At 40.4% G+C, this 15955-nt stretch overlaps 3 protein-coding genes across 3 annotated transcripts; 1 reads left to right on the forward strand and 2 right to left on the reverse strand.

The window, feature by feature from the left end:
• Positions 1–2669: 2669 nt before the first annotated feature.
• Positions 2670–3911, reverse strand: LOC140175223 (uncharacterized). Its single transcript, XM_072202172.1, has one exon. The coding sequence runs from the start codon at positions 3909–3911 to the stop codon at positions 2670–2672; it is 1242 nt and encodes a 413-aa protein (XP_072058273.1).
• A 740-nt stretch (positions 3912–4651) lies between these two features.
• LOC112709514 (uncharacterized GPI-anchored protein At4g28100-like) lies at positions 4652–5998 on the reverse strand. Its single transcript, XM_025761399.2, has 2 exons — positions 5316–5998; positions 4652–4678 (listed from the first exon to the last, which is right to left on the reverse strand). The coding sequence occupies exons 1-2, from the start codon at positions 5940–5942 to the stop codon at positions 4652–4654; spliced, it is 654 nt and encodes a 217-aa protein (XP_025617184.2). The 5' UTR covers positions 5943–5998.
• Positions 5999–8728: 2730 nt separating this feature from the next.
• LOC140175224 (uncharacterized) lies at positions 8729–14028 on the forward strand. The gene is made up of 3 exons (XM_072202173.1): positions 8729–11215; positions 11390–12210; positions 12327–14028. Exons 1-3 carry the CDS (start codon positions 8729–8731, stop codon positions 14026–14028), a joined length of 5010 nt encoding a protein of 1669 aa, XP_072058274.1.
• Positions 14029–15955: the final 1927 nt, after the last annotated feature.

Consider the following 15955-nt stretch of genomic DNA (forward strand, 5'->3'; position numbering starts at 1 on the left):
CTTGACAAACTTTTAGTCGTCAAAGGGTCTGCTAAATTTTCTTGAGATCTTACATAAGTGATGGTAATTACACCATCATCTATTAGTTGCCTCACAAACTCATGTCTCAAACTTATATGTCTAGATTTTTCATTATAAACCTTATTATATGCTCAAGACATGGTTAATTCACTATCACAGAAGATTGAAATAGCTGTCGTCCGTTGGAGGCCACAGCTTTATATCATATAACAAATTTTTTAATCATTCTGTTTCCTTACCTGCTACTGATAAAGCTACAAATTCAGCCTCCATAGTAAAATGTGTAATACATGTTTGTTTCTTTGAGGCCCAATTTATTACTCCACTACCTATGGTGAAAACCCATCCTGAAGTGGATTTATTATTACTAAGATTTGTAATCTAATTTGCATCAGAATAACCTTCTAAAACTGCGGGGTAATCACTATAATGTAATCCCAAGTTTATCATTTTCTTGAGATAATCAAGAACTCTTGTTATAGCTTTCAAATGTTGATTGCTAGGCTTTCTTATAAACCTTAATAATTTGTACACAGCAAATGCTATATCAGATCTAGTACAATGCATTACATACATTAAACTTTCTATAGAACTAGCATATTCTATTGTTCTATAGGTCTTTCCATGTTTCCTTCTAATTTAAAATTAGGATCATAGGGTGTATTAGATTCTTTAATTGTGAGATTATCAAACTTTTCTAATACCTTTTTGATATAATGAGATTGATTTAAAATAAGGCCAACTTTATTCTTATGCACCTTTATGCCTAATATTTGTATTAACTTCATTCAAATCCTTCATCTTGAATTTAAAAGTTAGATACTCCTTCGTTACACGAATTCCTTCTAATTTTGTTACAATGATCAACATATCATCCACATATAGACAAATGATTACTCTATAATCTCTAGTAAATTTTGAGTAAATACATTTATCCGCACTATTATGTGAGAAATTATTTAATAACACTGCTGAATCAAACTTCTCATGCCATTGTTTAGGTGCTTGTTTTAGGCCATACAAAGACTTATTTAATTTATAAACTTTTTTTTCATTTTCAGGTAGCACATAGCCTTCCGGTTACTCCATCAAAATTTCTTCATTAAGATCTTCATTTAGAAAAGTCGTTTTCACATCTATTTGATGTATATGAAACTTATGAATAGATGCTAATGCTATAAGAGTCCTAATAGAAGCCATTCTTGCCACAAGTGCGTAGGTATCAAAATAGTCTAGACCTTCATGTTGTCTAATCCCTTGGTCACTAACCTTGCTTTAAAGGTTTGTAATGAACCATCAGTGTTATACTTTCTTCTAAATACCCACTTACATCCTATAGGTTTTGATCCTGGAGGTAAATCAACCAAGATCCAAATATTATTTGATAATATTGAGTCTATTTCATCATTTATTGCTTCTTTTCAAAAAACAGAATCCTTTGAAGCCATAGCCTCTTTGAACGTTTGAGGATCACCCTCTATGTTCATCACAATAGGAATCTTGTTTGTCACAGAATTTTTAGTTCCTTCTACCAAAAAGGTGATAACCTGAGAAGAAATAAAATCATGACCTAAGTCCTTTTCTTTTTTCATTCTCAAACTCTTCCTTGGTTTGATCAATTCTTTGTCACTTAGACGTTTATTATTTTAATTATATATTTTTTGTGAAACATTAGTATCATTTTGGGGATATTCTGTATTAGAAGTTGAATCATTGATAACTTTATTTTCAATAAATTCTACCTCTCTTGATTCAACAACTACATTAGTCACTAAGACTAATATTCTATATGCTTTAGAATTTTGAGCATATCCTATAAAAGTGCCTTTTATGCCTCTTGGCCCCAATTTAGTTCTCTTTTGATTAGGAACTCGATAAAATGCTAAATACCCTCACACTTTAAGATAATTTAAATTAGGTTTTCTTCCTTTTCAAATTTCATAAGGAGAAACCTTTCTATGTCTTAATGGTATCCTATTATGAATATGACATGATGTTAATAATGCTTTACCCCACAAATTGTAAGACAAATTTGCATTTAGTAACATTGAATTAATCGTATCCACTAAGGTACGATTTTTTTCTTTCTGCCAAATTATTTTGTTGCAGAGTATATGAAGCGGAAGATTCATGCACAATACCATGTAATTCACAAAAATGATCAAATTTATTAGAAAAATATTCTCCACCTTAATCATTACGAAAAACTTTTATTTTCTTATCATCCATATTTTCTACTTCCATTTTATAATTTTTAAACATTTCAAAAATTTTCATCTTTATTTCTAACCAAATACACATAAGTAAATCTAGAACAATCATCAATAAGAGTTATAAAATATCTTTTTTCTTCTCTAGTAATATTGTCGTTTAATTCACAAAAATCACTCTGAATCAATTTTAATAAATATGTATTTCTTTCAACTTTAGAAAAAAATTTCTTAGTAATTTTGAATTGTATGCAAACATCACATTTTCTATTAAAATCTTTGTTACTAAAATTATATATAGTTATTTTTATCCATATATTCAATTGATTTGTAATTTAAGTGTGCTAATCTACTATGTCATAAATCACAAGAATCAACAACGTACAAAAAACCATCTGCTTTATTAATATTAAGTTTAAACATGCATTCAGTACAATATCATTTTCCTATGAATACATCATTCTTAAGTAAGATCACTTTATCGAATTCCATTGCAACTTTGAATCCTTTTTTACACAAGAGATTAACAGAAACTAAATTTTTTCTCAAATCCGGAACATGAAGTATGTTTATTAAACTTAATTTCTTTCTAGATGTGAAATTCAATTCCACAATTCCTTTACCACAAACTTTGGCTAAGTTGTCATTGTCCTTCAAGACTTCTCTAATGTTCACTTCTTTATATGTTTTAAATTGGTTACAATCATTGCAAGCGTGAACAGTAACCCCAAAATCTAACCGCCACTCAAGTGATTTTTCTTGTGTTGCTATGTTGACTTCTGTAACCATACCAATATGCATATTTTGTACTTTTTCTACAACCATAACAATTAGATCCTTCTCTTCCACTAAGTTGGTCTTTGGTGCTTCTTTTTTCAAAAGTCTATATTCTTTGATGTAGTATCCTTTCTTGTGACAATGATAATACTCTCTTTGTCTCTTTTTATCTTGCTTTGAATCTCTAGAGAACTTTCTTTTCTTCTTATTGTTATTGTTTTCACCAATATGATTCACTTTAGAACTTTGAGAAAGATACGTAGCATCACGTTTTCGAGTTTCCTCCTCTATACGTATATGCCTTAGTAATTTCTCAATTGTAAAGTCTTCACCAAGATGTAAAAGTTTCTTCCTATAACCATTCCAAGATGAAGACAATTTTAAAATAATTGTTCCAACTTGTAATGATTCAGGGATTACCACTTGTAGATCACAAAGTCTATTTACAAGTATTTGTAATTTATGATTTTGATCCATGACAGGCATAGTATCATTCATATTAAATTCAAAATATTTCATCGTAATAAACTTATTTGTTCTTTGTTTTTCAGTATTGTACTTTTCTTCTAAAGATTTGCAAATTTCCAATGGTGATTGAATTGACATATAGAGATCATAGAGTCGGTCGAATAAAGTATTGAGAATATGACATCGACATGCAAAAGTATCTTCATCACGTTTCTTCTTCAGTTGAACAATCTTTTCTTTCTCTTCCGGTGTAGAATTTTCAGCGGCATTAGCAATTAGTATAGTTTTTGGGTCAATCACATATGCAAGATTGAGATCTGAAAAAAGAAACATCATCTTGTCCTTCCAACGGCTCAAGTTTGTTCCATCAAAGCGATCTAACCTGACAAACTCTTGATTCATAACCTTGAACGTGCTGTTTTGATTTTGTGCCATCTTCAAGTAATATCTCTCTAAAATTGTTGGTATATAAAGATGGTTTCAAGGCACGATTAGATCGCTTTCTTTAGAGAGATATTTGTTCCCTCACTTAGTTGCTATATGATTGATGACAATACTCTCCTAGGATATAATGAAATCTAAGAATTTTTTAATTAGTAATAATAAGAAATTCTCAACTCTTTTAAGCAAAAAAATCTCTTAATAATTAAATAAAATATACATTTAGTACTTATTTTTTTTTTGAAATAGTGGATAATGACTTATTTATACATATTGCACGTAACAATAATAATTTATGTATACAAATTGTTGTGTCTTTTCTATTGCTAATAGATATAATGTTTTGAAGATACCCAATTTTTAAAGAATTGTGTCCTTTTAGCCAATAAATACAATATTTTGAATATATACAATTTTTAAAAAGTTATTGTATTCCTTTAATCAAATAGTACTAAACAATTAATAACTATTTACTAATATTAATTATAATATTAATTATATTAATTAATCAAATTTGTAAACACCATTTTATTTTAGACTAAAAATTATGCATTATTATCAAAGTCTCAGATTTTTTTGGGTAAGGCAAGATTAAAAGGAGTTGATCAAACTCATGGAAATAGTATGAAGTTACCAATATAATTCAACAATATTAGTATTGTAGGCCATGGTAATGAGTTTTCATTAGTTTTCTTGCATCTTGCAAAAAAGCACTGATTTTGAATTCAAACAATCTAGAAATCAGACTTGTCCAAGCATTGCTGTTACCGTGAAAGCATCAAACAAAAAGATAAGAATAATGTTAGAAAATTATTAAAATTTATTTTTTTTATCAATAATTAGTTATTAATATTTAAAAATATAAATTAAAATATGTGAGTAAAAGATAAATAGGTCTCTGATTTTCTAAAATGCGGACATTTTCGTCCCTCAAGATTGGAAAATACATTTCGATCTTTCACGTTTTAAAACGGCCGACAATTGTACCCTTCCGTCCGTTTTGGGCCAAAAACGACAATGGAGCCAGCTGACATGGAGGGGCAGTGAATGACGTGGCCGTTACAGTTGCTGAGGTGAATTGGGACGAAATTTTAGTGGACAAATTCGTCCCTAAAGTGCCAAATGACGCCGTTTCCACCAGTAAACTCTATTTCATCCAAATGCAAGGTGGAAGTCATGGCCGCTGCTTGTGCAATCATCCATGATGATTGAGGGGGTTCTAAGTCAACATCAACAAACCATGAAGAAGATCAACATCAATAAAATGAACTCAAATTCATCATATTCAACAAAGATTCATCACATTCTAAGTCAAAATAACGAATCAAACAACCCCAAATCAAAACAAAAACTTCTTTTTTTTTATCTATTTTGGGAAAAGATTAATAGAAAACTGACCCTGTAGAGTGTGTTCAAACACTTGGAGCAGCCACCAAGACCAGGGAAGCCATTGACATTGTTGATTCTACTGATGCAATTCTTCTCTAACCTTCTCACAATTTTATCCCCAACAAGTTCACCAATTTCATTAACTGAAAATGCATCTGGGCAACTCAGAGGGTGAAGCCTTATCCCACAGAAGCAGAACACAACATCACATGTCTCATTGGGTCTTTTCAGCTGAATCCCTCTCACTTTCAGTGCATTCTCTAAGTCATTCACACATGTTTCTGAGTCATCTGGTAACAATGGCATCTCATATGATGATGATGATGTGTGGGTATGGCTATGGGTTAATGCAGTGGAAGAATATGCAGAGTATAACCATGATGCAAGAACAGGGCAGCACCGTGTGCGAGGGAGCTCCATGTCAGAACCACCACTACCACCGCCTCCACAAGCATTCTTTATACTGTCAAAGAGTTCATCTGAGAGTGTCAAGGGGCAATATTTGACATCAGATTGTTCAGGGAATGCAGGGATTGTTGCTGTTGATGGATGAGATGGGCCTGGGCTTGGGCTTGTGTTTGGGAGGATGGGCTTAAGGGTTTGAAGGGTTGTTGTTGATGATGAGTCATTGCACATGCAGCAATGGAAGAAGATGATAATGCAGAAGAGGAAAAGGGTTAGTGGTAGTGGAGCTGACATGGTGTTTGATGAAATGTTTACGAGAGAAAAAGAAAGAAAGGGTATAATTGTCCACTAAAATTTCGTCCCAATCCACTTCAGCAACTGTAACGGCCACGTCATTCACTGCCCCTCCACGTCAGCTGGCTCCGTTGCCGTTTTTGGTCCAAAATGGACAGAAGGGTATAATTGTCGGCCGTTTTAAAACGTGGGGGATCAAAATGTATTTTCCAATCTTGAGGGACGAAAATGTCCGCATTTTAAAAGGTCAGAGACCTATTTGTCTTTTACTCAAAATATGTTGTTAAATTATTATACTAAAATAATTAAATTAATAAATAAAAATAATTGTTAAAAATAATAAATTATGATATTTGATAAAGTAGTTAAAGACAGAGCAGCACAGCCAAAACCTTGCATGCTGGGAGAGCTGAACAGAAAATTAAAGAAGGGCCAAGTGACAATGATGATGATGGAGGAATGGAGGTGGAAGGAAAAAGAGAATGCATACATTTTATATTTTGAGGCAAGATTAGTTTCTAATTTATTTTGAAACTTTGTAAATGTTTAAAAAGGAAAATATAATAGAATTTCTATTTTCTTTTCTCTTTTGAGTGATCAATTATTGTGAGGTGGATTTTTTTTGAATAGGAGTATTATTTTTCATAATAATTAAAGTATTATGATTTGGTTAAAATTTGACTAATTAAAAAATAATACTTGATATATATATATATATATATTATTTTTAAAAATGTTATATTACATAGAAATAATTATCATGTATTTGTGTGTATATATATATATATATGTGTGTTTGTGTTATTTGATATATTTTTAATATATTTTATTTTTTAATGTGTATTTATATATAATTAATTTTTTCTTATTTTTCTTATACTTGTGGTAGGAGAGACGACTTGTTTTTCCTTTACAAAATAATAATGGCCGATATTAGGTAGTATATGAAAAGGTGAAAACTTAGGTGAAGTCGATTTCACGTGAAGTTGATATCTGAGAGTTGTTAGATGAAAATTTGGTCAAATTATTTAACTATTTTCAGGTATCAACTTCACGTGAAGTCGACTGCACCTGAATTTCCACCATATGAAAAAGGGAAAAAATTTTGGTAAAAAGTGAAATTGAATAAAAAGGAAAAATTTTCACTAAATTTGTAGAGAATATGTATATTTTTTTTATAATTTTTCAATTATATGAAAAAGAAATTTACTCTTCATTTAAAAGTTACAATACAGGTAACATTACATTACCTATGTAAAGTTTGAGAATCAAGTTACTATATAGTTCAGTCATTCAGTGTCTATTAGTAGGGATTGATGAGCAAGGAACAGTAGGTAGGGACACTAACAACCAACATTTACTTAGGAATTTTGGCGCTGAATTTGTTCAGTAGCTAGGGTGAGTTGTGAGTATTGTACACAAGAAGATGAAAATGAAGATTCTTCGAATGAAGGAGTTTGATATTCGAATTGTTAAGCACTGATAATTAAGCCCAGCCATCAAAATTGACTATAATAATAAATCAGTATAGATTAACATATTTTATAATTTGTAGTGATTAATTAATTATTATTAATATTTTTAATAATTTAAATTTATATTTAATAATATAAAATTATATATTATTTTTTATTAATTAAATATTGACTAAATTTTAATAAAAATATTGATTTTTAAACTTTCTCATAATAAATTTTAACCAATTAATCTCTAGTTTATTGGAAAGAATATGTTAGTATGTTAAATATGTGTTTTGTTCCCACTTCTCTCGTACTTGCTCTATTGTATTGGCCATCTTTTAATATCTGAGCAAATTTTACTCTCTTTTTTAAAAGATGTTAAAATGACATTTTTTTTATTTGTAAATATACATTATTTTCTTTTATAATTTTTAAAAAAACTTTTTTTAATTTATTTTAAATTATTTTTTATAAAAATATTTTTTAACAAAAATTTTATTTTTTATTATTAAATTTTGCTTACCAAAATAGTCATTAATAAATTATCTTTTTATTAGTTAAATTGTATTTTTATCAAAATATTTTTTTAAAAATTTAATAATTAAATTATTTTTTTAAGATACTCTTCAATAATCTTTTAATTATTAAATTGTGATTTTACCAAAATTTTCGCTAGCAATTATAATTATATTTTATTATTAATTTTTCGATATCAATATATATTATTTTAATATTAAATAAAAAAATCTTGGTAATGTTATTTTCTATTAACAGTGGTAAGATTTTTTTATTTAACGTTAAAATAATATATATTGATATCTGTAGCGGCCTGGCCCAGGCCACGTACGGATCGACCCGACCCACGGAATACCCGACCCGAGCGGTTGATCACGTGCAGCTCACCACTCGACCCGGACACGCGTCCCTGACAGCTCTCCACTGCAGCTGTAAGGAAGCTTCGAGGAAGGTGGGCCTGTCCTTGTAGGGCCCACCTCTGACACAGTATAAATGGGGAAGGACCTGCCCTTCCCCCTAGGTACGTCACACTCTTTCACCTTACCATTTTCTCGCCTGCACACCAGCTGACTTGAGCGTCGGAGTGTCTGGCACCCCCTCTTTTCCCCCACAACGAGAGCTCGGCTACCCGGCAGACCTGAATCCAGCACGATCACGATTAGAGCGTCCTCATCTCCTCCAACGGATCACCCGAACCGTCCGGTAACCGAACACCGAGCATTGGCGCCGTCTGTGGGGACTGCCTAAATGGAAGTCACGCTGGGTCCCGGAGACCAAGCCCGAGCAGCCGGAGCGGAGGGGGCAGCCTCTGTCGCCTCGCTAAGGGGACGGCGGAGGTCCCCCCGACAACACACAGAACAGCATACGAGGACACGACCCTTCGGGGGAACGGGCGGCGACAGCGCCATAATAATGCAGGAGCTACGCCATAGGGTCCAAAACCTAGAGCGACAGTTGGCCGACCGGGACCGGGACGGACGAACCACCGATCCCAGCTACACTCCATCCCCCGAAAGCGAAGAGGAAGACTCCCACCGAAGCCGTCCCCGGCGTACCTCCGCATCCCGAACGGAAGCGGAGAGCACGCGCGAGGAGTCTCCTATCCCGAGAAGACGAAATGACACGATCATCTACTCCCGGGGCAGGTTAACCCGCCGAGCGGCAAGAGATCGCGAAGACAGGGACGGGAGATCCGAGAGAACACGACAACCTGTGATAATGGGCGCCACCCCATTCCACCGATCTATCCTCGAAGTTCGGTTGCCGAAACACTTCGACAAACCAACGGACATGAGGTACGATGGAACTCAAGACCCTCTAGAACACCTCACGGCCTTTGAGGCCAGGATGAACCTGGAGGGAGTGGGGGACGAGGTAAGATGCCGTGCCTTCCCGGTAACCTTAGCGGGACCCGCGATCAGGTGGTTTAACGGCCTCCCGCAGGGATCCATCTACAGTTTCTCGGACATCAGCCGCGCATTCCTGGCCCAATTTACAACACGGATAGCGAAGGCAAAGCACCCAATCAACCTTCTAGGCGTAACCCAGAGACAAGGAGAACTGACCAGGAGGTACCTAGATCGGTTCAACGATGAATGCTTGGAAATCGATGGCCTAACCGATTCGGTGGCCATTCTTTGCTTGACGAATGGCCTCCTCAACGAAAACTTCCGAAAACATCTTACCACGAAACCGGTTTGGACGATGCATGAAATCCAGACGGTGGCCAAGGAGTACATAAACGACGAGGAAGTCAGCCGAGTTGTGGCTGCCAACAAACGGCAGTCCAGCTACAATCAAACCCGACAACAGGACAACGGGGAAAGGCCAAAGGAACGAACCAGAGAAGAGGCGCCAAACAAGGCACCTAGAACATTCCCTCGAGTTGGAAAATTCACCAACTACACCCCACTCACTCTTCCCATCGTGGAAGTTTACCAACAAATAGATGAGAAAGGAATCCTGCCGAAGCCCCGACCACTCAAGGACCGCACTGGAGGGAACAAAAACCTTTATTGCGATTACCACAAAGGTTACGGCCACCTAACGCAGGATTGTTTTGACCTAAAAGATGCGTTGGAACAAGCGATAAGGGAAGGTAAACTAGCAGCGTTCTCCCACTTAATCAGGGAGCCAAGGAGGTGCTACCACGACCAGGACGAAGAAGGCAAAACCCGTTCGGCAAAGCGGCGACAAGAGCCAGAAGGCGGAGATCACGGCCTCACTGTGATCAACGTAGTGACGGCCAAAAACGCCGCACCAAGATCCAGATCCGCACACAAGAAAGACGCAAAGATATTGTCGATCTCCTCCTCGTCGACGCGAAACTCTAAGAAGCCTCCGTCCATTTCCTTCGGCCCAGAAGACCAATGGTTTGACGACGCCCCAGAAAACCCACCCATGGTCATAACGGCCCGAGTGGGGACCGGTCTCGTCAAACGTATCCTTGTTGACACGGGAGCAGACTTGAACATCATGTTCCGCAACGTATTCGACGCACTGGGATTAAGGGATGCCGATCTGACGACTCACCAACACGGGGTCATCGGATTGGGCAACCATTTCATCAAACCAGACGGAATAATATCCCTGCCGATCTCAGTAGGGCAATCCCAGGGCAGGAGATCGGCGATGGCCGAGTTCGTGATCCTCCGAGACTCCACCGCCTATAATATCATTCTGGGAAGGAAGACCATCAATGATTTCGAGGCCGTAATCAACACAAAGTTGTTAGTCATGAAGTTCGTTACCGATGACGGATCTATAGGATCCATAAGAGGAGACCTTGAGACAGCGGTCGCTTGTGACAATACCAGCCTCTCCCTAAGAAAGAAGTCCAAGGAGGCCTCCGGTGTGTTCATAGCCGACCTAGATGCCAGAGTAGACGACAAACCCAGTCCGGAACCAGAAGGGGATCTGGAGAAGTTCAAGATTGGCGAGGAAGAGGAAAGATTCACGTTCGTCAACAAGAACCTCCCGCGCGAGTTGAAGGAGCCCTTGGTCGAAATGATAAGAGCCAATGGGGACTTGTTTGCCTGGACGCCAGCCGACATGCCGAGCATAGACCCAAAAATCATCTCACATCATTTAGCCGTCAAGGCGGAAGCACGTCCAGTAGCCCAACGGAGGAGAAAAATGTCGGCGGAAAGAGCAGAGGAGGTGGCCAAGCAGACGGCCGGCCTCCTTGAAGCAGGCTTTATACGAGAAGTGGACTATTCGACATGGCTCTCGAATGTAGTTTTGGTGAAAAAGCACAACGGCAAGTGGAGAATGTGCGTAGACTACTCTGACCTCAACAAAGCATGTCCCAAGGATTGCTTCCCCCTCCCTAACATAGACGCACTCGTCGATGCTGCGGCGGGATACCGGTATCTAAGTTTCATGGACGCCTACTCCGATTACAACCAGATACCGATGCACCGTCCAGACGAAGACAAGACGGCGTTCATAACGCCAGGAGGAACTTTCTGCTATAAGGTGATGCCATTCGGCCTAAAAAATGCGGGGGCAACATACCAGAGGCTGATGAATAGGATATTCCACGACCTCATAGGGAAGACCGTTGAAGTCTATGTGGATGACATCCTAGCAAAAACAACACGACCTGGCGACCTCCTGAACGACCTGGCGAGTGTATTCGCGTCCCTCCGGCAACATGGCATGAGATTGAACCCCCTCAAGTGTGCTTTCGCCATGGAAGCTGGAAAGTTCCTCGGATTCATGATAACCCAAAGAGGGGTAAAAGCTAACCCAGAGAAGTGCCAGGTGATACTCCAGATGAAGAGTCCAGGTAGCGTTAAGGACGTTCAAAGGTTGGCAGGACGGCTGGCCTCGTTATCACGTTTTCTCAGAGCGTCGGCAACAAAGGCCCTATCGTTCTTCAACCTCATGAAGAGAGGAATGGCATTCGAATGGACGCTCGAATGCAAGCAAGCCTTTCGACATTTTAAGGAAATCCTGGCGGCACCCCCTGTCCTCGGGAAGCCAAAAGACGGGGAGCCATTATACCTGTACCTCGCCATAACAGGAGAAGCCTTGGCCGCAGTTTTGATACGAGAAGAAGGAAGGGTACAACAGCCAGTCTATTTTGTCAGCAGGGCCCTACAAGGGGCAGAGTTGAGATATAACAAATTGGAAAAATTAGCCCTGGCACTCCTGACCTCTTCGCGGAGGTTAAAGCAGTACTTCCAAAGTCACCAGATTGTCGTGAGGACGGACCAGGGGATCCGGCAAGTGCTCCAAAAACCCGACTTGGCGGGAAGAATGATGACCTGGTCCATTGAACTTTCTCAATACGACATACGATACGAACCCCGGCAAGCCATTAAAGCGCAGGCGATGGCAGATTTTCTAGTGGAAGTAACGGGGATCCAGTCGAAGACACGAACACACGGTGGAAGCTCCATGTAGACGGAGCCTCCAATCAAACGTTCGGGGGCGCCGGGATCATCCTGGAAAGCCCGGCTGGAGTCGTATACGAACAGTCAATTAAGTTCGAATTCCCCGTTTCAAATAACCAAGCGGAGTATGAAGCCCTTATAGGAGGCTTAACCTTAGCAGCAGAAGTCGAAGCAGCAAGGTTGGAGATATGCAGCGATTCACAAATCGTTACCTCCCAAGTGAACGGGAGCTATCAAGCTAGGGACTCACTGTTACAGAAATACTTGGAAAAAGTCAAGGACTTAAGCCGAAAGTTCGAAGAAGTCACGATCCAGCACGTCCCGAGAGAAAGGAACACACGGGCAGACCTCTTGTCAAGGCTAGCTAGCACCAAGCCGGGAGAGGGCAACCGGTCTCTAATCCAAGGAAAGGCGAAAGAGCCGGCAGTCACACTACACCTCTCGAAGCTAGGCCCCTCCTGGTCGGATCCCATTATCGACTTCTTAGAAAACGGCAAGCTCCCCGACAACGAAAAAGATGCCAAAAAGCTAAGAAGGGAGGCCGCCAGATATGCCATCATCCAAGGACAGCTTTTCAGGAAGGGATTCAATCATCCCCTACTGAAGTGTTTGCATCCCGACCAAACGGATTACGTCCTCAGGGAAGTCCATGAAGGATGCTGCGGCCACCACATAGGAGGCAAAGCCCTAGCAAGGAAGTTAATCCGAGCTGGATATTACTGGCCATCGATGATGGCCGACTCCAAGGAATTCGTTAAGAAGTGCGTCAAGTGCCAAGAAAACGCCAACTTCCATCGTGCACCAGCCTCTGAGCTCAGCTTGCTAACGACCTCTCGACCGTTCTCGCAATGGGGTGTCGACCTCTTAGGACCTTTTCCCGTCGGCCCGGGGCAAGTCAAGTACCTCATAGTCGCTATCGACTACTACACAAAATGGATAGAGGCCGAACCACTGGCCAGCATATCCTCGACCAATTGCAGGAAATTCATGTGGAGACAAGTCATAACACGATTCGGTGTCCCGGAAGTCGTCATCTCGGACAATGGGACACAATTCACCGACAAGAAGTTCACAGAATTCCTCACCGGCCTGGGCATAAAGCATAGATTCTCCTCGGTGGAACACCCACAGACAAACGGGCAGGTCGAGTCCGCAAATAAGATCATCCTGCTGGGGCTCAAGAAGCGGTTGGATAACAAGAAAGGCGCTTGGGCCGACGAACTAGCCTCTGTCCTCTGGTCCTACCGAACAACCGAGCAATCCTCCACTAAAGAGACACCCTTTCGACTAACCTATGGGTCAGATGCAGTGATACCCGTAGAGATCGGGGAGCCGAGCCCACGATTAATCCTGAAGGGAGTAGAGGAAACTGTTGAGAAAGACCTGATAGAAGAAACCAGGGAAATGGCCCATCTGGCTGAAGCGGCGCTAAAACAAAGAATGGCCTTGCGCTACAATGCTAAAGCACTTAAAAGAAAGTTCGAAGAAAACGACCTCGTCCTAAGGCGTAATGATATCGGCCCATCCACCCCAGGAGAAGGCAAACTAGCAGCAAACTGGGAAGGACCATACCGGGTCAAAGAGGTAATCGGGAGAGGAGCTTACAAACTAGAAAGACTCAACGGCAAGGAAGTCCCGAGGACATAGAATGCAGATAACTTGAGGAGGTTTTATTCCTAAACCATTTATTTTGTAATAGCACTTCAATGTCTTTGTTACAGTGACTGAACCTGCCCAATTACCACATGCTATATTTGCCTATGTTATCTTATTGTTTCTAACTTTTTGAGCGACCACTATGAAAACTAAGGACATGCGGCCTCGGGACTGATCACCCCGGGAGCCTCCCAGACCAAAAACGCGATAAACGACCATAATAAGAATGCACGCCATAAACGGCCAACGCGAGTAAACAGAAACACGAAGTAAATCAACAACGAGTAAAACAAGAAGTTAAACATACGGGCAAACGATCCCATAAACCCATTAACGGGCACCAAAGTCGCAATACAAAGGTTCAACAAAAAGAAGTTCAAATAGTACAAACATTACTTCTTCGGCATATCAACAACTTTACCATCCTTGATGGTCTTGAAAACTCCGATTGCCGACACGTCGAAGTCCGGAGAAACGATCTTCACCTGAGCTTTGAGGGCATCTTCAGTCATGAAAATCGCATTCTTGCCCTGCTCCTTGACTTCCTTGTGCTTCCGTTTGAACAACTCAGCCTCCTCCCGAGCAGCCTTGGCAGCCGCCTCCGCTTCGTCACGCTCTTTCTCCAGAGCGGACACCAGACCTTGCGCAGCGCTCAGCTGGCTCTTCAAGGTCAGCTCCTGCTCCGTCAAACGGGACACGGAGGTGTCGGTAGTTTTCAATTTCTCCTCGGCTAAAGCAGTCTTTTTCTGGGCGGCGTCAAGCTTGTTCCCCGCTTCAACCAACTGATCCTGAAGCGTTTTTACTTGGGTTTTGTACTTGTTATTGGCATCAACCGCAGACTCAAGCTTCCGACGAAGCGAGGCCATACCGGAAAGCTCAAACTCAGCCTTTCGGGCTATGGCCGCGCCACGGAGAAGGGTACGGTACATCCACCGAGCCTGCCCCGAGAGGTCGGTGCCATGGAAGTGATCCTCCGTGCCCGGAAGCAGCTGGGCATCTATGAATGTCCCAGCATCGAAATTCCTTTCCATGACAGTCAAAACCCCCTCGGGACTAGACTGCGACCTCTGTCTCTTGGGGGTGGGGATGACGGACAACTCTTCCTCCTCCTCCCGGCGAGAGGAGGACGAGTGCCCGGGAATAGAAACCTCGGGAGGAATTGGGGTTGCGGAAGTCGGAGTGGCAGCTTTAGCAGACGCATCGACTTCAGGAGGAGGCACTTCTGGAGGAACCGTCGCCTGCTGTCCTCCAGTCTCCTCACCCTCGTCATCCTGAAGAAAGGTTTGGTACAAGTTATCCATGCCGGTCACTTCGGCAGAAAGCCCCACTACATAACAAATTGAAAAAATGAACAAGTTAATGGAAGCAGCAATGGAAAATTTAAACAAGCGACTACACGACAAGAGAAACTCACGGATATAATCTCGGGCGGCCTCCCGGTTACCCATGAGGAGATGGGGATTCGCATTATTCCTCCCAAGAACCGCCCACAAAATGTCGGCTATCCGCCGATCCACGGTCTACATCCCTTTATAAGTAACCTTGATAAAAGGATTAGACCCCGCCCCGAAACTCCAATACGTCGGGATGAGGCGCTCCTTTTCCAAAGATAACCAAAAAGGGTGACGACCCTTAACTGGGCGGACCTTAAAATACTTGTCCTTGAACCCATGGTAGGAGTCCTCGAACAAGCCAAAGATTCTCCGGCCCTGGGCAGACCGGAAGGACATGAACCCTTTCTTGTGTTTCCCCTCCTTTGAAGGGTTAGTTAGATTAAAGAAAAAGAGGAAGACGTCGACAGAGATCGGTAGCTCTAAGTACTCGCACACCATCTCGAAGCAGCGAATGGATGCCCAGCTGTTCGGATGCAATTGAGACGGTGCCACGGAAATTCGGTTTAGGAGGCTCATTTGAAAGG

The sequence above is a fragment of the Arachis hypogaea genome, chromosome 9 (genome assembly GCF_003086295.3).
Source record: "Arachis hypogaea cultivar Tifrunner chromosome 9, arahy.Tifrunner.gnm2.J5K5, whole genome shotgun sequence".
NCBI classification, from domain to species: Eukaryota; Viridiplantae; Streptophyta; class Magnoliopsida; order Fabales; family Fabaceae; genus Arachis; species Arachis hypogaea.

Bases quoted from the DNA above. Each gene is read 5' to 3' on its own strand.
- LOC140175223 (XM_072202172.1), bottom strand. From the start codon at position 3,911: ATGGCACAAAATCAAAACAGCACGTTCAAGGTTATGAATCAAGAGTTT.
- LOC112709514 (XM_025761399.2), bottom strand. From the start codon at position 5,942: ATGTGCAATGACTCATCATCAACAACAACCCTTCAAACCCTTAAGCCC. The intron at 4,679-5,315 runs GTCAGTTTTCTA...TCACGGTAACAG, and splicing joins GTTTGAACACACTCTACAGG to CAATGCTTGGACAAGTCTGA.
- LOC140175224 (XM_072202173.1), top strand. From the start codon at position 8,729: ATGGAAGTCACGCTGGGTCCCGGAGACCAAGCCCGAGCAGCCGGAGCG. The intron at 11,216-11,389 runs GTAGTTTTGGTG...GATTACAACCAG, and splicing joins ATTCGACATGGCTCTCGAAT to ATACCGATGCACCGTCCAGA. The intron at 12,211-12,326 runs GCAAGTGCTCCA...AGGCGATGGCAG, and splicing joins AGGACGGACCAGGGGATCCG to ATTTTCTAGTGGAAGTAACG.